Here is a 27,251-nt window from a genome sequence, read left to right on the forward strand (position 1 = left end):
ATGATTTTAAGATATATCACTTTAAACTGTGAATGAATATATATTGTCTGTTGTTTTTCAGGTATTTGTGCTCCTCTGTGGTTAATGATGGATTTTTGTCATTAATTGTGAATGAGGTTGCTGGCTGTGTTATTAATATAGCATCTACCCCCAAAATTTCAGAGCAAGCTAAAGACTGACTTCAGCATGTCATCATAGTACTTTGTCATGTATTCTGTCCTTTTCATTCCTTTTACTTTTTACATTAATGGATCTGCTGAAATCATGCAGCTTGCCTTTCATTAAAAGTTTTCAAAAGTGTTGCTTTAAAATAAAGTTAGGCTTCTGAGAATGCTTGAGAGATGCACTTCAGTATTTTTAATGGAAATTCTCAAATGTTTTTCCTTTTTATTGAGTTATAGGTTCATTCATGGACATCACTTCTACAAACACAAGTAACAAGAGTGATGCTAACATGGAACCAAGTGACTTCCAAGGAGCTTCTACCAATGACACTATTAAGCGTTTAGAGTCAAAATTGGCGCAGCAAATGAAAAATACAGCCAAGCAGCCGGTAAGCCAACGCGTGCAATTTTGACCCGTAATAATGAAATGGGCAAAGGTGGACAAAAGTATTGTAACTGCTACGAAACATTAGTGTCTTCTTTCAAAAATAGTACAAAATTGGAGCCAGCTAGTTATAGGAAAAGAGCATGAAAAGGAATGGAAAAATATTGAATGATTTCAAAAAGGTAAATTGGAAGGCTCTAAATAAGATCTCAAATGAAATCAAACAGTGGTTCATTTTAAATAAAGGGGCTCAGTAGGTTAAAAATATATATATATATGAAAATTGCTGCCTTAATTTAGAACCAAAATATTAGTATGACACGAAAGGATTAAATATTTATGAGAATTTTGAAAATACTGTGTTTTATTTCAAGTAGGATGAAAAAACACAAAGATATCTTGTGAGAATATTGGCCTAATTCTACTCAATTTTTATCCACATAAAGTTAGATTCTTTGGAAAGTTGTAGATATTTGGTTCTTGTATACCAATAATAGCTAATGAATACTATTTATTGAATTATAAACTTTAAATCTTTTCACTTGTAAAATGTACATTATAAAAATACATTTTAACCTACATACTGTGCATATCATGGAGGGGCTTCTGCAGAATTTTTTTTCTTTTAACAAATGTGACTGTTGAAACAGGGTGATCCTGGCCGTTTAAGTTTACCCCCATCTCGTGGGAGCAGTGTGGAGAGCTTGTCAGATGTTCGCGCGCGACCACAGTCAGCCCTTGTTTCAGGAGAAGCCAAAAGGATGAGTGCTGACATGTCTGAAATAGAAGCAAGAATAGCTTCCATCACAGGTAAAATTAAAGGATGTTTGGGGGATAGACTAAGGAACTGGAAGGAAGGAAAGGAGGAAGGAAGATGTAAAACATGCATAGTGTTACAAAAGCTTAATACCATTAGCCATGTGAAAATACTTTAAGTTTCTATGTAGTGTTTATTGTTCTTGATTAACTGTGCGGGGGAAATGGCTTCATTCACAGTTATATACTCAGCAAGGTTGAGTATTCTACTTGGGTATTTCTAAGGTTGTGGAAAAGATTACTTTCGCTGAATTAGACTTTTACGATTTTTAAAAGTCACTGAGACTTCTAAACATCAGTCCTATTCCAAATGCACAACTTTCTCCTTTGCATCTGAAATGTTATTCCATCTTTGCTAGCATAATTATTTATAAAATAACATGTCCTTCAAGGTTATCCCTATAATATTTTGAAGTTGAGGTGCGTTTAAAGTTCAGCATGTTCCCAAATAAGTTTTAAAATCCACTGTGACAGATTTCAGAAAGAAAAACATAGTTAGGTTTTATTCATCAGATTAACAAAGCATGGGTAAAAAACAAGCTACAGGTGTTTTGCTAGGTTTGCTTCAGGTAGCTATAAGCTGTTGTGTCTAAACACTGAATCCTTGAGTGAACTGGAATTTATGTGTAAGTATAAATACATAATTCTATGGTGAAAGCCATCTTTATTCTTCCCAGAAGAGTGAATTAATAAAAATGTGTATACTTGACAAACATTTTCTTGTCTCTTTTCTTCATCAACTATGTTGTTTGTTAAAACCAGAAGCATGCATAGATTAAGTTTCATATATGAAACTTACAATGTTACCATATGTCTTATGGTACATAACCACAGATTTAAATAATCAGATGAAATTACTTTGGTTAGCCCAGGGTTATTTAGTTGTTATAGTATTTTTCTACCAATCTGAAAATTAGGGTAATCAAGTAGCTGTAATTAATAAGGAAATATACATCATATTCTGGCTTTCTTGTGCACCATGACTATTTCATTTTTGTTCTTCATTGTATTATGATTACTCCAAGATCTTGTTTTACTAAATTCTGAAGTTACTCATGAAATAATATTTATCTTGCCCTAAACACTTTTTACTTTAATGTTCTTATTTTAAAGCCTTATTCCAAGATTTGTCTTTTGTATTGTCAGTCTTTGACTGGATGATCGTGTAGCACATCTCACCCTGAATATCTCTAAAGGTTTCCTAACACAGAAGGCAGCTGTGTACTTACCTGATATTAATAACATACTGATTTAACTTTAAAATATGCCAGGACTCACTTTGATCATTGACGCTCTAAAGTCAGTGTAAGTTTCTGACATTAGACAAGATAACCTGGCCCTCCTTTGTGCGAGGTTTTAATTTTCCTGGTTTGTCTTCCTAAGTACATTGCTCTGAATAGTAATTATTATTTCAGAATATTTTAAGACTTCTTTTGTTGTTGAGTGTAGGGTTTCTTTTTCTTGAAACAAAAGTATATATTGAACATCTTAGTTCAGAGGTTTTTTAAGAAATCGCTTCAGGCAGTAATGAACTACTAGAAATTAAGTCAAACCCATCTGACTAACTTTTTCAAAAAGAGCTGAAACAGCACTGTATTGGTTTTACTTTTGTTTTTTAATCTTGTTAACTGTGTGACAGAAATAATATGCTGTAAAGCTGTGGCTGGGTGAGAACTGGGATATTGTTAAGAGTAAATCAGGTCAAGAATTATTTAATGTTGTTCCATCTATCACTACATTAAGTGTAAGAATAAATCACATAGTGCACATCACCATTACTTACTAAGTTTGAGATGGATATGCTGCAGTGTTCTACCTTTGGGTATTCAGATTTTCTCCAAATGGGAGCTATTTATCTTAAACTACACAAGTAATAAAATAAAATAAAAAACGTATGATGAGATTATATGCCAAAGTATATGAAGTTTCCTGGACATCATTCAGAAATTAAGAGGTTGGTGGTGATATCCTGTTTGCAAAAAAAAAAAATACTAATTAATAAAGCAAAAGAATGAAAGGCAGGAGCGATTGTCAAATATAGTAAGAGTAAGCTTTTTTCAGAGACAGATTATTTTAAAAGGAGGTGATTTAAATAAAAACAGAAGTACCCAACTATGAATCTTGTTGATAAAATAGTTTGTACCCAACATTAAAGAGAAAATGTTATATAAGTTCAGGCAATCAAGAATTTATTCTGATTATACAGGTGATCTGAAATAATTTAATCTGTTCTCTGTTTGGATAATTACATTTGTTTTTTTCCCTTCCTTGTTGCCATGCTGCTTTCTGTGTTTGACTTTTGTGTTGCTAACTATAACTAATTACATGGTGTTGTAATGACAGCTAGTTCTGCATTTTTTGCTTCTTAACAGTTGCTTTACTATGTGTAAGCATGAGTGGAAGGCAATGCAGTTTATTCTGCATGACACATTTTTGCATGAACTATAGTTTAACCAAATCTATGAAAAATGCAGTATTAGGAATTTAATAATTTTGCTATTGCCATTTTAGTGTTTTGCATGTGTATTGTATATGTGTATTTTTTCAGCCTATTCCAAGCCTAAACGAGGCCATCGTAAAACTGCTTCATTTGGCAACATTCTGGATGTCCCTGAGATCATCATACCAGGTATCGCAGACCAGGTGAACGGGTCAGTTGGTTAAGATGCCGGAATAATGATCAGACTGCTAAAAATACTTCTTGCTCCAGTTGCTCTAGGGCAGAACTAGAAATTATCCCAATAATTTTTTCATAATGTCTCTGTAAAGAGGAGTGTGATATTTTAGTACAAACTTACTTTTATCAGTAAAGGATTCCATCTTCTAATTTGAATTTACTTCTATTGATAGAGGATTTTTTCCTTTATGATCTTGATGTTCAGAGTCTTTTTATAGAGCAGAACTGTATATGCAGTCTTTTATGACAATACCTTATTTGGTGAATATGGACTTCAGTTTAAAAGTTCTTGTCTAGGTAATTATCTTGCCCTGATCTTTTTTGTGCTTGAGCACCCATTTTTAAACTAATCAAATATTAGTAGAACAAAAACTTAAATACGTTATGTACAGAGCTTCAAATCCATGTGATACCTGTGAATAAAAAGAATTAACACTTAATCTGTAATAATTCTTATATTTGACTACACTTTTCTAGAGCTAAAACGTGTCTGCATGAGGTATTTCTGTTGTGTTTAACTCAAGCTGAAATTATTAGGAGAGGCTTCTGACAGGAAGAAAATCAGTATAATCAGGCACCATAGCCGGTAATTTCAGCTGGGACTTGAATGCATAATTCTCATGTATCCCAGGTCTAGTTAGCAGCATATCATTTTCCTTTCCCATTCCAACTTTCGCAATCAAAGTGGATTTCTTTCTTTCATTTCATATTTCTCAAAGCCTAAAAACAAGTATTGTCAATCCCAAACTGTGATAGATATACCAGTGGTGGTATGCACATTGCTTCAGAATGACTTGTCAGAGGCAGAAGATGCAAGAAATGGTGTCCACTGCTAATCTAGAGATCCATTAAAAATTGTGGACCCCCTACTCTAAACTTGTGTCATCCGAGGAAGTTTTCTTGTAAGTCTTGGCATTGTCTGGTATTTCAAAGTTGAATGCAAAAGATAATTTTGCACAAAAGTTTCTTTCAAATAACTTTATTGAAGTTTACATATAAAAATACAGAATGTCAAAAAGTAGATTCCAAAGAACAATAGCACTACCCATGAAAAGAAAACCTGTTTGGCATTGAGGCTAACAAATTAGCAAGAAAGTTTACTAGCGTAGCTTTCCAGTGTAGTTTTCAAATGGTCCTGGCCTGCCATGACATAAATGAGGTCCTGAGAGAGCAAGAAAAGAGAAAGTGAAGAGATCAGTCAAGTTTTGCAGTGTCAACACCTGAGGGGAGCCTGGTAAATAACCTCTAGAAGCTAAGTGCCTCTTGTCTGTGCACAATGTCTGCATGTAGCAGCGCTGAGGCTTGCAAGAAACTTTGAAACTTTTAGAGAACTTTTAAAAAGTCAGTGAAATAAAATTCCATGTTGCTTTCACAAAATAGATTGTGCCAGTCTATTGGTTTTACTTATTTAGGCAGAAGAAGTCAATTAGATATTCTTCACCTGAACTATTTTAATTGAACCTGACAGGATGGGAATTCCAAGGTGAATTTGGAATAGATACAAGAGAAGTAACTTCCGGTAGAAATGAAAGAAGGTATAAGATTGGAGCAATCATATTAATGAATTTTTCTCAGAATTTACTCTTAAAGTATTAAATCTCAAATAAGTGATAATGAAATTGACTGTTAATGCTTTCAGAAGCAACTGTTCTTACAGAGGAGGATTAGAGTATTAAATAGGGTGAGTTTTGTTGTGACTGGGTAAAAAACAGTTAGAAATAGGGTAAAATCCAGGGTCATGCAGTGTGGGTCATATGCTAGCAACAATTTGTTTTGATAAAATGACATGGGACCGTAGCAGATAAATGTGGATTAACTTCAGGTAGTATAAGCCAGTAATGTAACGCAGTTGGGAAAAACTGTGAAAGCTTAAGAGTTCATTTCCAGGAAAGATCAAGAGGCGCTAGTGCTATTTACAGGCAGTTGTTGAGGTGTAATCAGGAATTCAACATACTTTTCTAGGCAGCCATATAAAAGAAACATACGTGCTCTCTGAAGTAATAGCAAGAAGATCTACTAGGATGGTGTGGAAGGTATAAAGAAGAATCTTGAAAGCATGGCTTTTTTAGCCCATAAAATCGAAAGCTGAGAAATGAATAATTATTCTCTTTAGCTGCACATTCATCTATAGAGTAGGAAGAGAGAACTACTTAAGGTAAAAAACAGTATTGGCAATACAGGAGAAGATGTAAATTGTCTGCAAATAAGTCTGGGCTGTATATTAAAAGTTTTCTGGTTGTCAGAACAGCTTTCCTGTAAGAATCTGTGGCCAGAAAAAGACATCAGTCATTATGTGACAGGAATGTGATCAAAGCAGGTATTCAAAAGCACCTTGCTCAGTTATTCTTTTAAAGACAATATAATCTGGCCTGTTTCTCACCTCCTTGCTTTCCTTACTCTCTCAGCACAGTGCTTTCAGTCCCGGCCTTCTAACACACTTTTCCCCTTCTAGTTATACTTCCAAGACCCCCTAACCGGCACCTCTGTCTCGATCCCACCCCATTACGTTCCTTAGCACTTCTGCCACATACCCAGCTCCTCCAGACTTCCCTGGGCACGTCCGTCGGTGGGGCGAGCAGCCTGTCTCCGGCCTGGGGGCAGCAGGAGTGCCGACCTGGTCCGTGCTGCTGCCTGAAGTTCTGCTGAGCACATGGCAAAGCAGCTGCTGCCCGGAGCGGAGCGGGGAGGCACCACGCAGGCACGTTACCATGAGTCAGCTGCTTTGGGCAGGGCTATTTTAGAAGTGTGAGTACTACATCTGCTATCATTGGGGCTTTTCGTAATGCGTTGCCTCAGCTGCTTTTCATCCATGAACTGATTATGCTACCGAGGTCATAAAATACAAATTTTTATCAGTCGAAAGTAAAATGTTGGCAGAAGTGGAAGTTATTTTTGCTCTTCTTCCTAAATAAGTTTAAACGAGGCTGAACAGAACTTTCGTTTAAAACACTGGTTTGTATTACTAGCTTACAAAACTTAGAAACTGAAAAACGGATCAACGAATTAAATTTTTGTGTAACAACTTGGCAAATGAGTTTTCAGTGGTGGTATCCTGCAACCAGATAGCCAAGTGAAGTATCTTGTTTGTTTGTTTTCAATTTATAGTATATATAATATACCATAGATAATGATATAGATAATAAGCACCAACTTTTTTTGTCTATATATATGAAAAATAAAACTCCCCCAGTAAGTACAAAAGGCATAAGTAGCTATATGTTTAAAGAAACAAACAAACAAAAAAAGTAAGTATGATTTATAATATGATCAAGAAAAATAATCAGAGCACCTTTTCAATACAAACCAGTCAAGCAGCATCTAGCAAATATACCTTCAAGTACAGACTTTCCTCCACTGGCAATGTGGAACATCTCATGCATATAGCATGCATGCATTTGGCTTTGTAATTTTGTCATATGTAACTGCCACAGCGTTAAGATTTTTATAGCACTGACACTGCATAAATGATTGCTGGGATTAGACACATTTTGTTGAGTGTCTTCAGAAAGCGGATAGGAATTATAGATGCTTTAGGTCTGTAATTTTTCCTTCTACTTTTAAAACCAATATAAGCCAGAAATCTAACCCTTGTCTCCCCAGATCACTTCATTCTTCTGGAATTCAAATCAATGTTTTAACTTCTTTAAAATGTCTTCTAGTACTGTTACATTCACTGATCATCTTGCACTATGGGAGAGGTTTGGGTCTTGTAGGCGGGTAAAGGAGAGAGAGTACTGTGGGCAAATAAGAAAGTGTAAAAGGAGACTCAAGTATCTGCCAAAGGGCAGGGAAAAGAGTCCATAGCTGGTCTGGCTATTTTGCAGGGGGGGAAGGTGATTAAAAGCCTTAAGTGGTAGAATTTATTTTTGCTGGAGTATGTGGGGCAGCATGCAGTGGAAGTTTCCTGTTGCTTTTGAATTTTATTTTGGAAAATAAACAACGGTATGTGGAATGGGTTTTTTGAGGCCAGGATGGATGTTTGTGATGTTTGATTTTTAATCTTATAAATGCTGTAAAGCATTGAAATCCTGACATAGTGCATCAAGCTACTGTATATTAACTTCTATACCTCTATAAATCTGTTAGTTTTTATAATGAGAACCAATTAGTTTTGAAATGGGCGTAGAGGTAAAAAGATGAAAACTGTGAGAAGAGAGCATAGGGAAGTAGCAGTGATCATTTCAAATAAGCATTATATGTTGTATAGTATATTTTTCAATTGACATTTGTCTTGAACCTGGAGCAATAAGTATTTGTTGATTTGTAGTCTGTTTCTGCTTTGTCAAAGCTATTTGCCAGATGTCTGCAGTAATTATACTAATGAAAATGGCATTGCATAGTAGAGCTTGCTCTTCCCTCATGCTACTAACTTGAAGATATTTCATTTAAAGGTGTTCATTTATTACAGCACAGTAGTTTTGGCCCCTCTTTCTCCCCCCCAAGGCATTTTCTTTTCTTTCTTGCACCCCACCCTGATTATTTTAACATTTTGGCAGCCATGTTCTAATATTTCAGCAACACATGTGCTGGGTTCTTTAAATTCACAAATGTTGCTAATCTGAAATGAGAATTTCAGATATTTTTGCAAGCCTGTTTCAGCTGAGCTAATTTTATAACAGTGTTGTTGAATGAAACGTGCACATAATTTTATATCAGTTGTGGGTGGATCACCCATATCTTGAATATTGAGATGAACTGTGGCAGCCAGATGAAGTATCCAACGGCATGGAATTCTCTTAAATGTATAGTCTTGTTTGTTAAATGATTAGGTAGTGAAAAAGTTCACTGCAGATGAACATCTTCAGAAATTTTGACGTAGACTTGTCATTTGCACGATCTCTAATACTGAAATATTAAGCATAATAGAGGCATTGCTGCTTCGGTAAGTATATTCTCTCCCTGAATTTCAGAAGCAAAAGATGAAGACCACAGAAAAGTTACAATTCGAATTCATTTATAGTCAGAGCAACTAATATATTCCCATTCTAGAATCCTTCAAGATTTTCTTATATGCGTGTTTCTCGTAGTGCTTCCTATAAATTTTAGACTATAAAATGCCATGACAAATCAGTAAAGTGACACTGAGACTTTTGTATTGCTCTTGTGTGGTAATGTGTTCCTACATTATATTTAGTACCTATATTTGAAACTTCAAAGTATGATACCATTAAACATATTGATTAATATTGAATAGTCTTACATTTTGGTAGTGACTGTTGCACATCAAAGCACCTGTCAAGACAGGCTGTGGAGTCGTGTGGAAATGATGCTGAATAAGAAGTATCGAAAAGGTTAAAAGTGCGGTGCCTGTTACAGGGCTTGGAGTGAGCCGGGCTGGCTGTTGCGTGCAGGGCCGCTGGGCGCGGAGGGGCTGCCGTGGCTGCAGGACATGGTTCAGATGCTCCCCTCCAGTAGAGAAGTTACGTAATGCGGAGCTAAGAGCAAGAATTTTGAGCATTGTCAGCTGTTCCTCAGGACGTTTTGGTGTTTCCTTTTGGACAGCTGACCTGCCCTCAAGAGACAATATAAACAATCACCGTAATAAAAATCAAAGTAGCCAGGGAGATTCCGTTGCATAATCTCCTTTCATTTTTAAGGAGACTGTTTCCTGGAAATGCCTTTGATTGCGTGTCAGTGCTAAAATTTAAGCTGTTTTATGTAGCTGTCACTGGTGGATAATTGCTAACAGGTGGAAGGAGAAGAGGAAAAGATTACCGCATTGTGTTCAGTAGGTTGATGGTGAGATGTGATTTAGCTGAACCGTCCCCTTTTCACACTTCTCAGAGCATGAGAATAGGACATATATTCATTCATCTGAAGGAGACAAAGAGCATGAAGGAAGCGCTTTCGCTTCTTAATTTTCATGAGAGGAGCAGCATGCAGGCAGAATTCCTTGCTGTGTTTCTTGAGCACGCCAAAGAGCAACAGGTTAAAGCCGGCAGCCTGTTATCTTCGCGGTCTAGCTTTTAGAAATCCCCATAACGTAACGCACTTGAAATAGATGTCGTCATCAGCTCCTGCCCCGAGTACTAAGCCTGACCAAATACATGTGACAGAAGATGGTGGAGTAGAGTGCAGCCGCTATTCATGTGGTAGGAGTGGTTATTGTATTAGGGTATACTTTTTGTTGACAGGCCAGCATGTTTTGAGTTAAAATTCTGCAGCTGTCTCTCTCTCCCCCTCTCTCACTTTCTCTCTGTGGATTTGTACAAATTCCAAGCTCCTCTGCAACAGTCGCACCCTTCTGATTTTGTTCTGAGTAGATTTCACTGGTTTGTTTTTGTTTTGTTTCTTTCCCAGCAGGAAACGGACAGCAGAGGCGCAGATCCATTCAAGATCTTAGTGTTGCTGGAACAGAGTCCAGTCAGGTAACATCTTTCTTGTCTCTTCTTTACCTTTCAGTAAAGTCAACACCAAATCTGTACAGGGAAACTGGTCTGGAAATCTTCACCTTTGATGCTTTCACAGAAATAATGTAGAAGTTTGGCAGACTGTAGTGTCGTTTGTATTGCATTTAAATGAGATTCCATGAGGGTAATCTATGAATGAGCTCTAGATGAGAAGTGTTTTCTGTATGGGTCATGCAGCATTTATCATTTTTATGTACACATAGGTTTTGTGTACCACTTAATTTGGCTGAGAGCAGATGTTATGCAGGAAAGCCTTCTCACCTCTCTGTATGTAGAAAACAATTGTAATTACTACTTATGATTGTCTGAAGCAGTTACACGTACATTAAACTCACTTTTTGCATAAAAAGAAAAAGCATGTGCATCAGTGTTATAAATTTATTCATCATCAATTTCTGAACCCTTAATAGTAACCTACAGTAATATCTCTCCATTTCTTGTGGAAGGTTTACAGGAGGGTGCTGTCACAAAGTTTGGTTTAAAAAAAGGACTATCTCAATAAGATGCTTAATAACAACATAGCTTCTTATCTGGTATCATAAGTGCCATGGTAACAGACACTGTGGTATGCTACATAAAATTGAAATTCAACTAAAAACGTACTGAATGAGAAATGTACAGCTAATGCTTCATTCAGATGTTTATTTTGTGTTTTTAATTGCTTCATTGTCTGTTTCAGTAATTCACACAGGCTATTTGATCATTAGTGTGAACTGGCAATTTTGAGATCCCTACTATTATTTGGATGTGGGAAACTGGAGCTTAGCATATTCATCAGGTTCATCAGGTTTCCATATTAAACAACCTACTGCGATAATCTAAAATAATTTTGGGAGTGTGTAGTTATCAGGGAGATCAACATATGATCCTTCTTTAATTTCATGGAGTGTGATAGCCACAGAAACCTCATCAATCCCCCAGGTATTATTAGTAGAATTTACTATGTACATCTATCAGAAAATAACAAATTAGTCTTAAATACATTTTAATATCTTCAGAGTAGACAGGTTTGTTAGAAAGAAATTAATCTGCAAAACGTAGTAAAGAACTAGATTAGCCTGTTCAGTTGGTAGAACTAAAATTATGTAAGACTTGGAGGAAAAAAAATTAAGTGACAGTACATCAGTTATACCAAATTGCACTGATTGATGTATGAATATATTTAATTATAGCTTTTTTTAGTTAAAATTTTTCATTCTGTTCATTTTAATTAATGTTTAATATTTAAATAATTTCACCATTTACTTCATTTCTTAGTGTCTATTATAATATTCTTTCTTTGAAAGCTATTCTGTTCCTTGTATGGATGTTGTAGCTTGTGACCAGGAGGATACAGAAGAGGTTTTTTTGTTTACCTCACCTGTTTCTGATAAGGGTCTATAGAAGTACCAGAATCACTTTTTATTCTCCTGCTTCTGATAGCATACATATTGAAAATCTAAGTGGAAGAATTACAATTATCTGCTTTTATCCTGCAGTTTTTTGAAACGTTATGATAAAATCTGGAAAACATATTTTAAAAGGCATGAAAAATGCTATTTGGAAGAAGTTTTTGCACTGTCCATATAAACGAATAATAACTTTTTAATCCTCTTTTTTGTGTGAGAAAGGATATAAAAGTCTGCTGAAACTAATGCTATACTTTTGACATTATATATATGTATATGTAAAAAAAATAACTCTGAAAGCAATGAAGAAAGCAAGCACAATGTAATTATGGCAGAATAAGGGTTTCTGTAGCTCTGGACCTCACTGCCTTGAATTTCTATTAAAAATCTGCTATCCATATAAGCAATCTACTAGGCAAAGCAGAAGAAACATCAGTGACTAGCATAGCTCTGGTCAGTTTATCCTATCTCTCCCCATGTGCACCATACCATGTATAGATTATCCTTTCTAATGTGAAAATCCCCCTTCCCCCTCCCTCCCTTCATTGCAAACATCCTTCTTCCCCACATTCCATTCTCATTTACACCCACCCTGCGGCACAGGCTTCTTCACCGAGCTGCTGTGGCACTGCGTGCCTCTACTCCTGCACCCAGCCCTTGTAAGCCCATATTCCGCTCCAAAATTGAAGGATTGCCATGGTGCTGCTTTTCTTTTTTTTTTTTTTTTTTTAACTATTTGACTGACACACTAAGCCTGATCAGAATCTCTTGATTTAATGTGTTTTTCCTGAAAATTGCCGCTGTGTCAATAGGAAATTATTCTAACTATTTTTTTTAATCAGGAAGGCTTTTCCAATTTAGAATGGAATTTTTATTAAGGTGGAGGGAAACATTGGACTTGATAACAGTGAATATATCAAAGTTTGGGGTGCTTACCTGAGAGGGTAGACCAAGACTCTTATCTCCTTGCTTTACTGCTAGTCTGTTTTAATCTGACCTTGTGTGTTTTGTGATCATATGTATGTTTTATTTCTGTGTACTGCTAGGAGAATTTTTTGTGTGGTTTGTATGGTTGATTACTATTTTTATGTTGTTGAGGCACTTAAGGCGTTTTCCAGTATTCCTGTTACTGATGTTATCACAGTAATAGTGCTTTGAAGATGATTTTACTACTCAACTGACCTCTTTACATCAACAGTTAAGATGGGAAAATATGCTAACCCAAAGATTTTCTGTCATTGGATCAGCTGTTGGAGTAGTTCATTGTTGAGAACATGTGTTTGTCTGGTTTATCACAGATTTCTCTAGTGCTTGGTGACCTTAGACTGGATCTTACTCCAAGTGACATGAGCAGCACTGCAACCCTCTCTGTACAGTCCAATGCTACATTTCCATTTGTTTCCATCCATATACTGTGATGCTTCATTAATTTTCCACTTTTTTTTTTTTTTGCACTGAATTGTTTCTTCTGCCTTTTCATTTCTCTGTACATGCATTTTAAAACATTGTATCGTGCTGTCTGTCCAGCACTACTGCTCTTGCCTAAATACCTTTGTAACACAGAAACAGATCTGCAGACTCTGAACTGCAGCCCTAAACTTTCAGGGGCTTGAAGGAACACAGTGGACCTGCTGTTTACACTGGATAGTCTTTACAGAATTTGGTATTTTATACAGATACTGAGAAACACATTTGGCATAATCACTCAAGAACTGCAGGTTGTGACCAAATGCCTAGTAAGATATCCATGCGTATCCATGTGTATGCTTCCCTGTGTATCTTTTACTGGGTTGGTTGTTTCGGTATATCATCCTTCACAGTGCTATAGTAATATCAAAACTACCTCTCTTAAACCATTGTTTGGTTGGGATTTTTTTTTTTGTTAACAACTGTTGCTGAGCCTTCATAACTCTTACAGTTTACTTTGAAGTGGAAAAAAAAATAGTAAACAAAACCATGTACTGTATTGAACATTTGAGAAGCCATGTCAGAATGTACATGCCCACATGCATGCAAGCTAAGTGGGATAATTTGGATGAACTGATATTATACAGATGAATCATTCTGTCCGTGAGATTGTGAAATTGGTCATGGATACACTTTTTTCTCCTGCTCTTTCACAGCAAGATAAAATCCACAGATGAGGCAACAGGGCTGATAACGATGATTTCTTTAAATTGGATTGCCTGTTTAAATTAAACTTGAGGGGGGGAATTATTCCTCAGAGCAGGCCAGCTTTTCAAGACTGCAAGTCTTTGAGAAATGGAAGCTGAGAAGCTAACAGTGCCATGTGGGTTGGCTACCTGGCAGGGATGACTCGAGAGTAACCTGATAACAAGTCTGTTGAGCGTAGAGATACCTGGAGGAAGCCAGGATGAAAGGATACCCATGAAAGGGTAACAGAAACTGATTGCTAAGGGACAGTCTTTAAAGAGCAGCTGAGAACGCCATGAATGAGCATGGGTTAGTCCTAACCTGGGTTAAGACACAAAGAATAAAGGAGCTGGTGAGGGTGGGGGGGTGGAACATGTTGTTCTCATCATCTGCCAGTGGTTGCACATCTGCACTAAAAGTCAACAAAAGGGCATTTTTTGTACAATTGTACATTATGTAATAAGAACAAAACTAATTCACATTTATCTAGAATTTCTCAGAATGATTGTAGTCCCTGTAGACATAGCTGAGACTATAAAATGTGAAAATCTGAGTCACACCAGCAGATTGTACATGGCAGGGAAACCACTCTGATGTAATAGAAACATTTACAAGCCCAGTAACCCTTCTCCCTCCACCTTCCTCCACTTTAAAAAGCCACGTAAGGCCATGGATCAGAGCAATGCAGTGGCAGCATGCTGAACACTGAAGCAGTAACAGCCCTGACTCCCTCAGACATCAGTGGTACAAGTCTGGCTTACCTGTCACTGGGGCTGGTGTCCAGGAGGCCTAAAGCATCTCATTCAACTACGTGCACCACTGCTGTGATCTGACAGGCGTTCGGTTCCTTGGACTTTGCAAAGCTTTTTAAATATGCTTCAGATACGAATCCTTCACTTCTTTCTCTAGTAATTTTGTTTAAACAATGTTATCAAGGAAATGGTGGTTTTCTGTTGTTGGATCAAAAAAGTCTGGTACAGCAAGCAATCTAGTACAAATTGTGAAGTTACTCTAACTAGAGGACTTCTCCAGTGCCCTTTGCTATCAAGTGTAGCTACTCAACAAATCCCTTTTTGCTTAAAGGACTTACATGCTGTTAAAAGGGCTTGCTCTGTCTTCTGACCTTTTGCATCAGCAGAGTGTGTTTATCGTTCATATCTGAGGACACTGACCAGTAAGCAGTAAGCTCAGCAGCTTAAACCTTGCTTGAATCAACAAAGACTCCAACACAACAGCTTTTTTCAAAATGTCTGATGCTATCATCCTCATGATATTATCCATCAGATTATTTCTACAATAGTTTGTTGCCCTGTTCCTGGCTACTAGCATAAACCACTAAACAGTTAATAAAAATTACATGAGAAATGTAATGCAGTTGAAATAATGGATATATTGGTGTGTCAAATCTTGTTACTCTTTGGATTGTTAATTGACTGAAATCCTGGCTTTTAAAAATTAAATTAAGATAGGATATTTGGAAATTAGAATCATAAAGAAATAAAGTTTCTAGGTAATGTATATTTGAGTGCTTCTTTTGAAAAACAAGGATATTTAATTAACCATTTAATGATAAAAACAACATACTGAAAGTAGTTGTATTTTAATAGCATCACTTCTTTTTACTTAATTTTTTTTCCTGAAAAATCTTGCTGGGGTTTTCTAGTCTTACGTCCTTTACTGTGTTAATTTTATGTCAGTGAGAGGGTATATGAAATACAATAATGTATATTGTAAATAATAATTCTGAAAAAGAAGCTCAGTAGAATAATGAAGTCTGTGTTGCATGTTTGCACTTCTGTAAACAAAAGGATTGGAGGAGTCAAGCTGTATATAAAGGAACTTCCTACAGAATTTTGTTTTAGTTCTTAATTTGCTTTGTGCGAGATAATGTACTCATTTCAAAATTGCTTTGCTTTATTTGGTTGCTCCTTTTTGATTAAACACTTTTTTCTTGTTTGCTGAAGATGAATCATGTAACCTCTTGAGTTAACATAAGAACCATAAGAAAACTGTAGATTAGCACACCACAGTCCAGTGCAGTTGATAAGATGCATTTCTTTAGTTGACTGTACTTCCATTCATTGAAAAAACATTGGAAACAAACTTCATTTTTTTTCTTACATTATGGAGCTGCTAGATTTCACTGAGTGATGCTGTGAAAATTACTAGACATAGTGCTGTGCTTTTATGTAAAGATCTTGAACACTTTGTCCAGCACTGCTTTTTATTATGCTGAATAGCCAAATAATAATTATTTTTATATGGTAAACATGGAGCAGAACTGGGGATGAAGTTTATCAAACTATCTGGAGAAGTTTCAGGGTAAAGGAGGCGGATATTTGGGAGGGTATAGGTTCAGGTTTCTTTGAATTTATTTTTGTTTTTAATAATTTTTTTAAAACTAATCCTTAAAAAAATATTCTGTTAATTTTTCTTGTCATTTTATTTTCTTTTATTATTTCAGGAGAGTAGAAACAGCAGTAGATCATCTAGTCCTAGTGTGAGAATGATCACTACCTCGGGACCAACTTCTGAAAAGCCAACTCGTAATCCATGGACACCTGATGATGCAGGTAATCTTTTGTTCATTAGTTAACTTTTTGCCTGGAAAAAATACAAAATATTTATTTGATTATTGTGTGAGGTGTGTGCCTAGACATTGACAAAATTAAGTAGTGAAAATCACAGTCCATTTTATTTGTGCTTAACTTAAATCATTGCACTATTGCTTTATTTTGCACATTGGCTTTAGGAACCTTTTTATAGAGATTATATTAAGTTACATAAACTTGTAAGCGTTTTGCTTGTAAGAAAGTACTGTACATATGCAGTGATAATAGTGTTTAATAGCACCAGTTTTTGATTGTAGTGTGGTTTGGGGGAATTAGGGGAATAGACATTTTAGAGCATTTTAGTCTTGTGTATTTGTATTATGAAAGCACAGTTAAAGCTTTCATTGCTCTGACTTCTGGAATGAAATGCTATGTAGGTGAGTATCAGCTGGAACACGTTAATTCTGGTTTTTATCTATGTTGTAATTATGCTTATGCAGAATGTACATGTGCACATAGTCTTACTCTTTTTAAATGAACTAACGAAGTGTTTCTGCAGAAGTGTTGTAAATACTTCCACTGTAGCATCACTGTTCTTTTGTTATGAATAGGTTAAGAATGAACATAATTTAATACTTGAATTCAATTTTTAAAATCATAATGCACTTCATTATGAAAAGAACCAGTACTGGACTGCATGAAAACAATGGATCCCCACAAATTTCTTTTTAGAATATAAAAAAGAATTGTATTTTTGTTACCAAAATGTTCAGGTTGAATCTTAAACTTAGTCCGAGGCTGGTACCTCATAGTGCCTCAAATTCTGAAATCTTTTTCTTGTGATCCATTTCATCTTTGGCCAATCAGACTCATTCTTTTCCTGCAACCAACTGCAGAATGGAAACTCACATGTGGACTGACTCTTGCACAAGCACATATATATATATATATATATATACGTGTGTATATATATGCGCACTTGTATTTTACCAAATATAAGGTGATTCTGTATGTAAGGTGTGTACTTTGCTGTTTTTGTCCCTTGTTTTAGTGGGAAGAGGGCAACATACTCTTGTCTTTTGCTTCTGTGCTTTCTTCTTTCTGTCCATTGTCACTTTTCCCGACCACGCTCTCTGCCTTGCCACTCATAATTTCCCAAAGCCCTTGCCCACTGCCACAGCCCATCCTGCGCCATCTTTTGTGTAGCATGGGTCCTGAGTTGCTTTAGGCAGTGAGCACTGATGGGAATTGCTGCCTCACATGGAAGCAAGCTCTTACCCATCAGTAGTTCACTGGGAACTGAAATTTGCTGATCGTGTGCCAGTGCAAAGGCAGTTTGTCACAAGTCTTTGGCCTTAAATGCAGCACAGCACTAGGGCTAAAAGTCAGGTCTGTTTTCTGGCCCCCAGAAATCCCTCACCTTATACTTAGGTAAATACAGCACGTACCACATGTATAGTTTTTCCTGTTAGGTTTATGCAGTCCGTAAGCAAAGAATTGTTTTAATTTCTAAAGAGAAAAATAATTTTAGTTTTCTGTAAAGGAGGGTATGTTTTTAAGTTAATGAGGCAAAATGGTAAAATGAGGATGCAGCCAAATCTGGTCCATCACAGGAAAAGTTAGTTCTGTGACAGAGTACTGAAATGCTCAGGAATGTAATCTGAAGTATTTTGCATGTACTGATGTATTTGAAACACTGTAATAATTCCTTTGCTGTAACAGTATTCCATATATGGCAATAGTCTAATGTAGGGAAGGAGTTTTTATATTGTTCTCATTTAAGATACTGTGGTGATTAAGTCTCTGGGTTTAGGGTTGGTTTGTTTTTTTGGTTTGTTTTTGGTTTTTTTCTTTTACCACCTTCCAGTTTCCTTACAAGCATACACTTAACCACTTTTTCTCCATTCCCACCCTCTTATTTCTGTTTCCTTTTGAAGCTGCTCTTGGAGATAGCATAGTCTTTGAGGGCAACACCTTAGTTTCTCTACCACGACTACTCTGTGGCAGGTGCTTTTGGGGTATGGGTAAGCAGCCCCTTTTTTTTCCCACCTACCCTCCTCCATATAATCCTCTAGTAGCAATAATACAGCTATAAAATCGGTAGTTTCTCCATGTGTCTTTACTCCTATGTCTCTTAAAGCTTAACAGTAACCTTGTGATCCCCAGATTGTGGGCTACTAAAAGACAGGATCTGTAAGAATTCAGAAACATGTTAAATCTGGAATGAAAGCACTAGAGAAATCCAGAGTAATTGCACTGTAAGAAGAGAGCAGCCAGGCCCAAGAGATAGATTGGTTATTGGGTTCCTTGCTACCCACAAAGTATCTCTGCAGAACAGAGAAGATGGCTTAGAGCATGTTGTGAGGAAGATACTGACCTCACTTGGAGCAGGTTTCAAAACTGAGCAGGAGGTTGTGCTTATTTTATTTTGGCAGAGCTGGTTTGCACAGCTTCTAATTTTAAAATCATTAGGTGCATGGGCTGGCTGGCTGATCCTTCATAAACAAGAATGAAATGGCAATTTTTTTATAAATAGAGAACATAATTGCAAACTGTACAAACCCAGTATTTTTTAAATCTGTATGCTGTTACATGGCTTCTAGAAGTGTAGGATGATAACCTTAATCTTTATTTCTTCTTGGTGTGATAGACCATACTTTCAAAGTTCTTAACATTATCAGAAAAACAAAATGATTCATCTGCCTTGGGATTGGATCGCTGCTATTTCCATTTGTCTTTCCACATTCAGATTGTGTATTGTGAAATGATTTAGAATTCTTGTTTTTGTCCTATAAGAATAGAATTAACTCAGAAAATGCATTAAACTTTTCTTGGTATTGTTACAGAGACCAATGGGTCAGATAACTCCATCCCAATGGCATATCTTACATTAGATCATCAGTTACAGGTAATGAACATATGCTTTGTTACATTCTTTATCTTGCATTTCATTCTAATGTGTGAATTTGGGGCTGCAAAATGTAGTGTTGTATATTTACCTGTGTTTATATTCTGTCTAACTTTTGACCAAGGCTAAAAAAATATATTATGTAATCTGAGACTGGTTGACTCAGATTTGATCAAGCTATTAAAAACAAGTCCTGGGAAACATGATCCCTAAAAACAAATGTGAGCTAAGTTTGACTGTCAAAATAAGACATTATTTGCTTGAGTGTTACTGAATTAAATTGTTGTATACACTTTATTTGTTGTGTGGGGGATTAAATGCTACTTTGATTTTTGTGACAGAGAGAGTATCTGATTAATAACTGCAGATTTGAGGTTTGAGTCAACTTTGACATCAGTGCAGTAACATTTTCCAGATCATGTTTTAACGCTTATTTTTAAGAGCTTACTGGTTTTTAAAAGACGTTATAAATACACTGCAGAGACATTCTAACACAGTATATACTAAGATATCAGTTCATTAGTTTTTAACATGTCTGATTTATTTTCAGCCTCTAGCACCGTGCCCAAACTCTAAAGAATCTATGGCTGTGTTTGAACAGCACTGCAAAATGGCACAAGAATATATGAAAGTTCAGACAGAAATTGCATTGCTGTTGCAAAGGAAGTAAGTGAAATGTGTTTAACCTTTTCTGTCCTTCTCTATGTTTCTTTTACATAAAGCCTGTTATCTGTGAGTATTATTTCTGTCTGTATGAAGTAACATTCCATAGGGCATAATTACTTTCCAGCCTTAATCCCAGAAATACTGAGCTGCTCAGTACAGGTGAGTTATTTAGAGCAGGTAATTGACATTTTTAACCAAAATTGAAACTATTCTTTTGGACAAGTCCTACTTTAAAGAGTATGTAACATACTAGTAATGTTTGTTTGTATCATCTCAAATCAAAGACCCAGACTGTTGAAGAAATTTAGGATTTTATTTCCAACGCTGTCCAGTAAAAGATTTTCAGTTGTAATTTGTAGATAATCACATGGATAATGGATTATAGAATTTTGAGTAATATGTCAATGTTACTCATCTTTCAGTTATTTTTTACCTTCTATCTGCCTATTGTCAATCATTGCATCTACAACAATATTAACACACATCTTATGTTTTTCTACCAGGGGTTTAGGACCTGATACTTAAAAGCCATTGTGTACCTTTTGTGCACTAGAAATAAACTCTTTCCTCTTACACTGTGTACACCTACAAGCAAAGCAACTGCATGTATTGTTGGATTAAGGCCAAAGTTATTGGTGATTCAGAATTTCGGCTTGCAATATGTTCTGTTGTGTTCTGCTTCTCACCACTTCTGTTTCCTGACACTGGGAAGCAGTTCTGAGAGGTCATGTATACTCCCAGGCTAGACCAAGTAACCAGTTGGTTACCCGCCAGTGTCTGAGCCACTGCAGGGAAGCGGTTGTTAATGAGGAACTTGCCTTGGTGTTTGTGGAATAGCTAATGAGAAAAATGTGTGTACAAACCTCTTGCTCATTAGAAATAGCATACAGAATGGGGAAAAAAATCTTTGTAAGATCGACCTCCTATCATCTATTCACTTTTGGCTTAGCATCCCGAGAATAATATTTTTTCAAGTGCAACTAGAATTTTTAGACTTCATGAGGAGATACTGAAGCTAGCATGAATAACTTTTGGGTTTATTTCTCTTGTCCCTAAGGGTGAATAAATGATATAAAAATGTGTTTCTGTTTCAAAACTGTTAATTCTGTACCTTTAGATTCCTACTTTATCTATTTTCCAGGAAGTCTGCATACGCATTTCTTCCAAACTGTTTTTCCTTAGTCAGAACATAATTACCCATAAGTCTTAAAACAAAAAGTAGTATTGTGATTGATGAACTTAATGGTGGTTAAGGTAGTTATTGGCTTAACTTTCATAGAATGATTAAGTTTTTTTAACTGTAATTACAAACCATATGGCAACAATTAATTAACATGAACTTTCTCCTCTACTATTTTGTGGATAAAATACTGTTGGCAACTTGCCTTCTTGTCTGTCACCTCATAAACAAATAGTAATGCAAACTGCTACATCAGTTTTGCCACATGATTTATAGCAAGTTTTTCTGTGTGTTTATTCCTCTAAAATTGTTGCTAAAAAACATATTGAACACTTACAAATTAAATGAAATGACAGTTACAAAAATAACTCGCTTGATTCTGCTTTTTCACTGCTTTAAAAAGTTTAAGTCCAAACAGAAGACAGCACTTCACTGAAATGTTACCAAAATTATTGCAATTTTGTCTTTTAAGTTGCCTTTTGAGTTATTAAATGTACATAGTTAAGCAAAATTAGAGCTGAATATATTTATGAAATTCTGTGTAGATCCTTAGATGTTTTACTGTGACCTGTAGAACTACATCTGAAAGACATTATATAAAGGACAATTTTAGAGATGGAGGCTATGACTTTCAGCTATTTTAAAGTTTAAATGTGGATTTGATTTGGAAGAGAATTTTTCCCCAGACTACAGTGAAGAATAAGATTATTTTTTGTCAACTTATTTAATTCTACACAAAATATCACCAGCCATGAGTTCAGACCGCTAATACTGATTTGAAACATATGAAGTCATCCACACACAGATAGAAGTAAATTATAAATAGCAATTACTCTTTCTTTTGGTTTATTTTAGACAAGAACTAATAGCAGAACTGGACCAGGATGAAAAAGACCAGCAAAACACATCCCGTCTGGTACAAGAACATAAAAAGCTGTTAGATGAAAACAAAAGTCTCTCAACTTACTACCAGCAATGCAAAAAACAATTAGAGGTCATCAGAAATCAGCAACAGAAACGGCCAGGCACATCATGATTTCCTGGGACCTTTCAAATGACAAATATGCACAGAAAAGACTGATACTTTTTTTATTGTTATTATTATCCCTTATTATGACAACTCATGAGTGTTAGCTTCTTGGTGTGATCTGTATTTGTCTGCTACACTTAACATCATTTAATTTTCTTTTTTCCTATGGTGGACATCCAGTTCAACAGGTTAATCAAATAAGGTGAGAAAACAGTGACTTGAATTAACCAACAGCCCTCAATTTAAAGCAAGAACAGTGGCTGTATGCATGCTCCTTGTGTGAAGGCTAGCCTAACAAGTGTTAAAGTGGCTGCTAAATTGTAAGATCTTGTTTTTAGTTTTTGGTGTTACCTCGATAAGAGCAAAACAAAAACTTTCCTGTTTAAGAATGGTTTTGTTCCAGTGTCTCATCTCAGACTATTAATATGACAATTATTTTCAGGACTTAATCATGCACCAAGCTGCAGAGGTGATGTTGGCTGACCAGAGTAATTCATGATGCATTAGTGATGCCTTTTACCTGTAGACGTAGTGTATTTTTTCCACATGCAAAATGGTAGGCAATCTGATGCCAGCATCATTGGTTCAGTGCTTGATAGCCCTGCATTTTGACGAATATATTTCTTGTAATCTTGCATTCATAAAATATTTGAAGTAAAAGGCTGTATTTTCTTTACTTTCTTGGGGGGAATGACATGCAGCTTCATTTAGTTACTGGGCAAAAGTTACGAAGGTGATTCACTGGGCGAAGTTGGTCCCTTGTATAAAGACAGAAAGAATCAAAAATGTGTGAAAGTGTGTTTTAATCCTTTAAAGCTTTTGTCCTTTTAGCATCTTTGGAAGGAAAATCAGGAAGCAAATTAATACAGAACTTTAAATACTTTCTCCCTTTATACCACTTGTTTGATTGGGTTTTTTTCTTACAACTTACTTGCTGAAAAGCATTTACCATAGATGTAAATAAGTTTGGTTTAGAAAAGGAGAGGAAGATCTGGGTAAATGAATTTATTTTAAATAGTAAATTATGAAATGGAGTTGAGTATGCAAATAACAGAAGCTATTAAGAAAATGAGGGAAATGTCTTAGATCTCCATCAGGAATCTCAGTTATTCTACTCATTTGAACACAGTTCAAAGGAACTCTGTCACAGAATGCCTGCTGCCTTTGTGAGTAAAGAATTGCATTTAATGGACTCAAGCAGAATATGTAATGATCAGTGTCATTATTTACCATTATTACATGGGAGAAAATAACTACTTGTTTACATTGCAGATTGATTATTTGGATTATGAATTTGCTGGTACACAAATGAGCCACTTCTAAATATAATGAGAAATTATTCCTTACATAAGGTCTTGGTGTTCTCCGTTGTGGGCAGGGTTTTATTAACACTCTTTTTCAAAAGGAAAATAGAAAACTGAAGTTTAGCTGCTGAACCCTCAAAATATAAGAGAAGTAATCTGAATTTTGACTTATGCTTATTTCAAATGAATAATTATGCATAAGAGCCCATGAGCAGAACTTGGAAAAACGTTAAGGGTAAAAACCTCATGGTATTTTCTCTTCCTGCCTACCTGATAAAAAACCCATTAATACTACTGTGCTTATCTGTGAACAACAAAGATGACAGTTTACTGAACAGTGTCATCCTGTCTTGAAAATAAACCTGTTGTTCGCAAACCTTTGGGAGTTAAAACCCTTCCCTCATTTTATTTAAATAAAGGAAAGGTTATCATTCCCAAAACCTTAGCAGATAATTTGATTAGTTAGCTGAAACTGATAGTGGGATCAACTTAAGGGCACGCATATTTATAGCAAAATGTAACTGGCAGAGAAAATAACTGTAATATTAGGAATGGCACAAGTTATCTCAAGTATTGCTGTTCACATACATCTGTCCATTTGCCAAAACGGACACATTTGATGATCAGCAGCTTAACATATGCTGAAGCATGAAGTAGAGCAGCATTAATATAAATGCTCAACTTCAGATGCATAGTTGATAATTACACACACAAAATCATTTCCCAGGACAGTTTTTACAGTTTGCCTTGTCATAAACCCAATACACGTAAGGTAAATCAGTATCATACATAAAAAGTCACCTTATGGCAAAGTCTAAATAATGAAAGTGAATGCAATGCTAACTTAATGGTACATAATACAGAAGTCTGTTCTAACAGTTGCTTATGATTCTACAGGGTTTACATTAAAAAGGGTCTCAGACTGTAAAATAAATACTGTGCTATCATGCACTGTTGAGCTTGGCTTCATTCAAGAGTTAGGTTACATTGCTCTTGGAATTTTCAAAGGGAATGTGGAGTTTAACCTTTTGCCTTCAAATTGTCCCTTTCTTAATCCCACCAAAAATTTTAAAAGTACTTTCCCAGATTTCTCAGTGAAGTGTTCTGTATGGCACAATCTGTGTATCATAAAAAAAAAAAAAAAAAAAACTATAAGGACAGAATATAGTGGTTTGGGATAAGAAGAGTTTTAACAGCTAACTTTCAGTGACCTTTATTATTTCCATAAGGCTCTTGTTTTAAAGTTGTTTACAAATGTACTTTTATTTTTCACTTAAGCTATTTGGAGTGTTCAGGAATTTTTTCATGTACTCTTGTCCAGTTAAAGCTGTTCCTCTAATCATGGAGGTGAAATATTTAGTTTTGTCTGGGCACTGCCTTCTCAGAAAAGGTAATAGGCTCTGCTTTTTGTTACAGTATGTGTTCTGTAAGATATTGTGTAATTGAAAGTATGCTTCTGTACACTGCAGTTCTGCCAAAAATGCTTTTTTTAGGCTTTTTGTTTTTTTTTTTTCTGATGAGAAGTTGAAGATTGTAATTCAAAACTTGTACATAAAATGGTGAATGATTTCATATGATTCAGGAATGAGCAGTGTGGCTTTCTGCTGCAGGGTTTTATTGCGTTGTCAGGAATCTAATTAATAAAATCTGAGAGACTTCCACAGATATGCAGTAATGCCCCAGAACTTGCCAGGGCATCCTTGATCTCCGATGGAATCCCACATGGGGTGGGGGATAATGATCATGCAGTTGTTCCCACCACCGAAAGAAAATTCTTCTGCTATTAGCTCTTCCCTTCCTGTGTGCAGAAGTAGGGTGTAGGATGAATAGTCCTACTCATAACTGAGTACCAGGATATTTTAAGAATGCCACATCTTCCATACGGGTGTTCCGCAAAAAGATAAGCACTCGTCTGTCGTTGTTCAAATTCCATTCCCTGGAATATCTCTGTTTTGTTCACAATGGATTTTACTGCTTGAGAGTTTCCGCCACTGTACCACAGACCAGAGGCAACCCCTTAACTGTCTCCTTGCCTGCGAAGAACACAAAATTGTGCTTCACATCTGTTTTGAGTCGCTTTGAGCAACTCTGTCGCCTCAGGTGCTCTGCTCAAACCTGCAAGAAAGTTTGAAGGGATATGGAAAAAAAAAAAAAAAAAAAGGTGTGGCACACTCAGCCCCTCAAAATACAGATTTCCCTGTGGTTGAAGAAGAGGATTTTTTGAAAGTACGCCTGCGTACGTGTATGCGCACATGTATACACACTGTTATGTACTTAACATGTATTGGTGTAGAGCTGCACATACCAAATCAGAATTGATAGATGTCTTTTTATTTCTGAAATCTGAGCTTTCTGTAGTTACCTTTTATTTAATAATGTCACTAGGTGAGTGATGCTCTGAGCCTGTGAAGATCAAGTTCTGTAGACAGGTAAATACAGGTGTGTGTGTGTGTATGTGTGTATGCGAGAGTGCATCGGTTATTTTCTGTGCCAGTGTAACCCTTTTCTACTTCTTGCAGGGAAAATTCAGGTCTCCCACCGCACTTGGACAGATTCGCTACAGATGTTTTGACTTTGAACCAACATCCTGACTCTGGTCATAGAGGGATACTTAATGAAAGAGCAAAACTGAATTTAGACCAAATACTTTAAATTTTTAGTTATTAGTAAAATACTGTCTTAAAATACTTAAAGAGCACTGCTGATCCTAGGGCATTAACCTAAACAAGCATTAATGAAAAACTGGGGGGGCTTATTTATAGCTGTGTGCTTTATGCTAAGCAGCTAAAAATTTTAGATACCCCAAAGGATAAAATAGGCTTGTGTTCACATAATTACATGTACTTTGTCGATACCCCCCTTCTAACTTAGATAAAGGCAGCCCAGCTACTCCTGCGCTTGGGAACTGTTGCCTCTTACGGATGGAAAGAGGAACAGATCGTTGCATTGTAAGAAGTTAAAAGCCTCTCCAGCCTTGGGAAGCAAAAGGCGCTGGGAGAGGCAGACCTGGAAGTGGGTGGAGTGGAGCCCCTGCCTCCTTGGTGTGAGACAGCTCTTCACTGGTGCTGGGGGAGATGGGGGTGACACAGAGCACCCCGACTGCTGATCCCTAGCAGAGCACAGACTGCAGTTGTGAGTTTTGGCTTCCCTCGGACCTCTTCGTGTCCTTAAGCAGTGGGTGCTCCCTGCGTAAATAAAATTACACTGACATGCAGACTGGTGAAAATGCAATGGTCTTCTCTTTTCCCCGCCACGCTTTTCCCTCCCACTGGTGTTGAATGGGAGAGGCTGTGGAGCAGCTGCACGTAGGCTGCTCTCCTGTGGTATTTAGGCAGAGAACCAAGGAGTGACTTGCATTCATATAACATGGGCTCAGTGCGCGGGCTGGAGCATAGTTTTAGCTTATAGCAGAAAATGGGAAATAAATGCCTAGTTGTAAGAGACTTGAAGATTGTATGGTGAGGTGGATATGGTTAAGAGTAAGGTACCTGGGCCTGTTCCTCTCCTTTTTCATGAGGAGCATCAAGGTGGCCTTCACCTGTTGGGCCGTCATTGAGCAGCATGCAAAGCCACCGTGACTGTCCTGGTAGCTTCGGTGGGTTGCAAAGAGGGGTGGC

The 27,251-nt window shown here is 36.4% G+C and overlaps 1 protein-coding gene across 10 annotated transcripts in view; it reads left to right on the forward strand.

The window, feature by feature from the left end:
- The window catches only part of MAP3K7 (mitogen-activated protein kinase kinase kinase 7), a 50,892-nt gene extending 25,595 nt beyond the window's left edge, over positions 1-25,297 (forward strand). For 3 of the 10 annotated variants that reach the window (XM_032989891.2, XM_042802937.1, XM_032989898.2), the window contains 9 exons: positions 402-553; positions 1,200-1,359; positions 3,914-3,994; positions 10,343-10,410; positions 16,459-16,567; positions 18,484-18,570; positions 19,393-19,454; positions 20,005-20,120; positions 22,156-25,297. In XM_032989891.2, the coding sequence (XP_032845782.2) occupies positions 402-553; positions 1,200-1,359; positions 3,914-3,994; positions 10,343-10,410; positions 16,459-16,567; positions 18,484-18,570; positions 19,393-19,454; positions 20,005-20,120; positions 22,156-22,336 (1,016 nt within the window). In that variant the 3' untranslated portion in view covers positions 22,337-25,297. The remainder of the gene's footprint in view (positions 1-401; positions 554-1,199; positions 1,360-3,913; positions 3,995-10,342; positions 10,411-16,458; positions 16,568-18,483; positions 18,571-19,392; positions 19,455-20,004; positions 20,121-22,155) is intronic. The other 7 variants (XM_032989893.2, XM_032989892.2, XM_032989894.2 and 4 more) reach the window with 7 other exon arrangements.
- Positions 25,298-27,251: the final 1,954 nt, after the last annotated feature.

This window comes from Tyto alba, unplaced genomic scaffold (assembly GCF_018691265.1).
Source record: "Tyto alba isolate M040663 unplaced genomic scaffold, T.alba_DEE_v4.0 Super-Scaffold_40, whole genome shotgun sequence".
Lineage (NCBI taxonomy): Eukaryota > Metazoa > Chordata > Aves > Strigiformes > Tytonidae > Tyto > Tyto alba.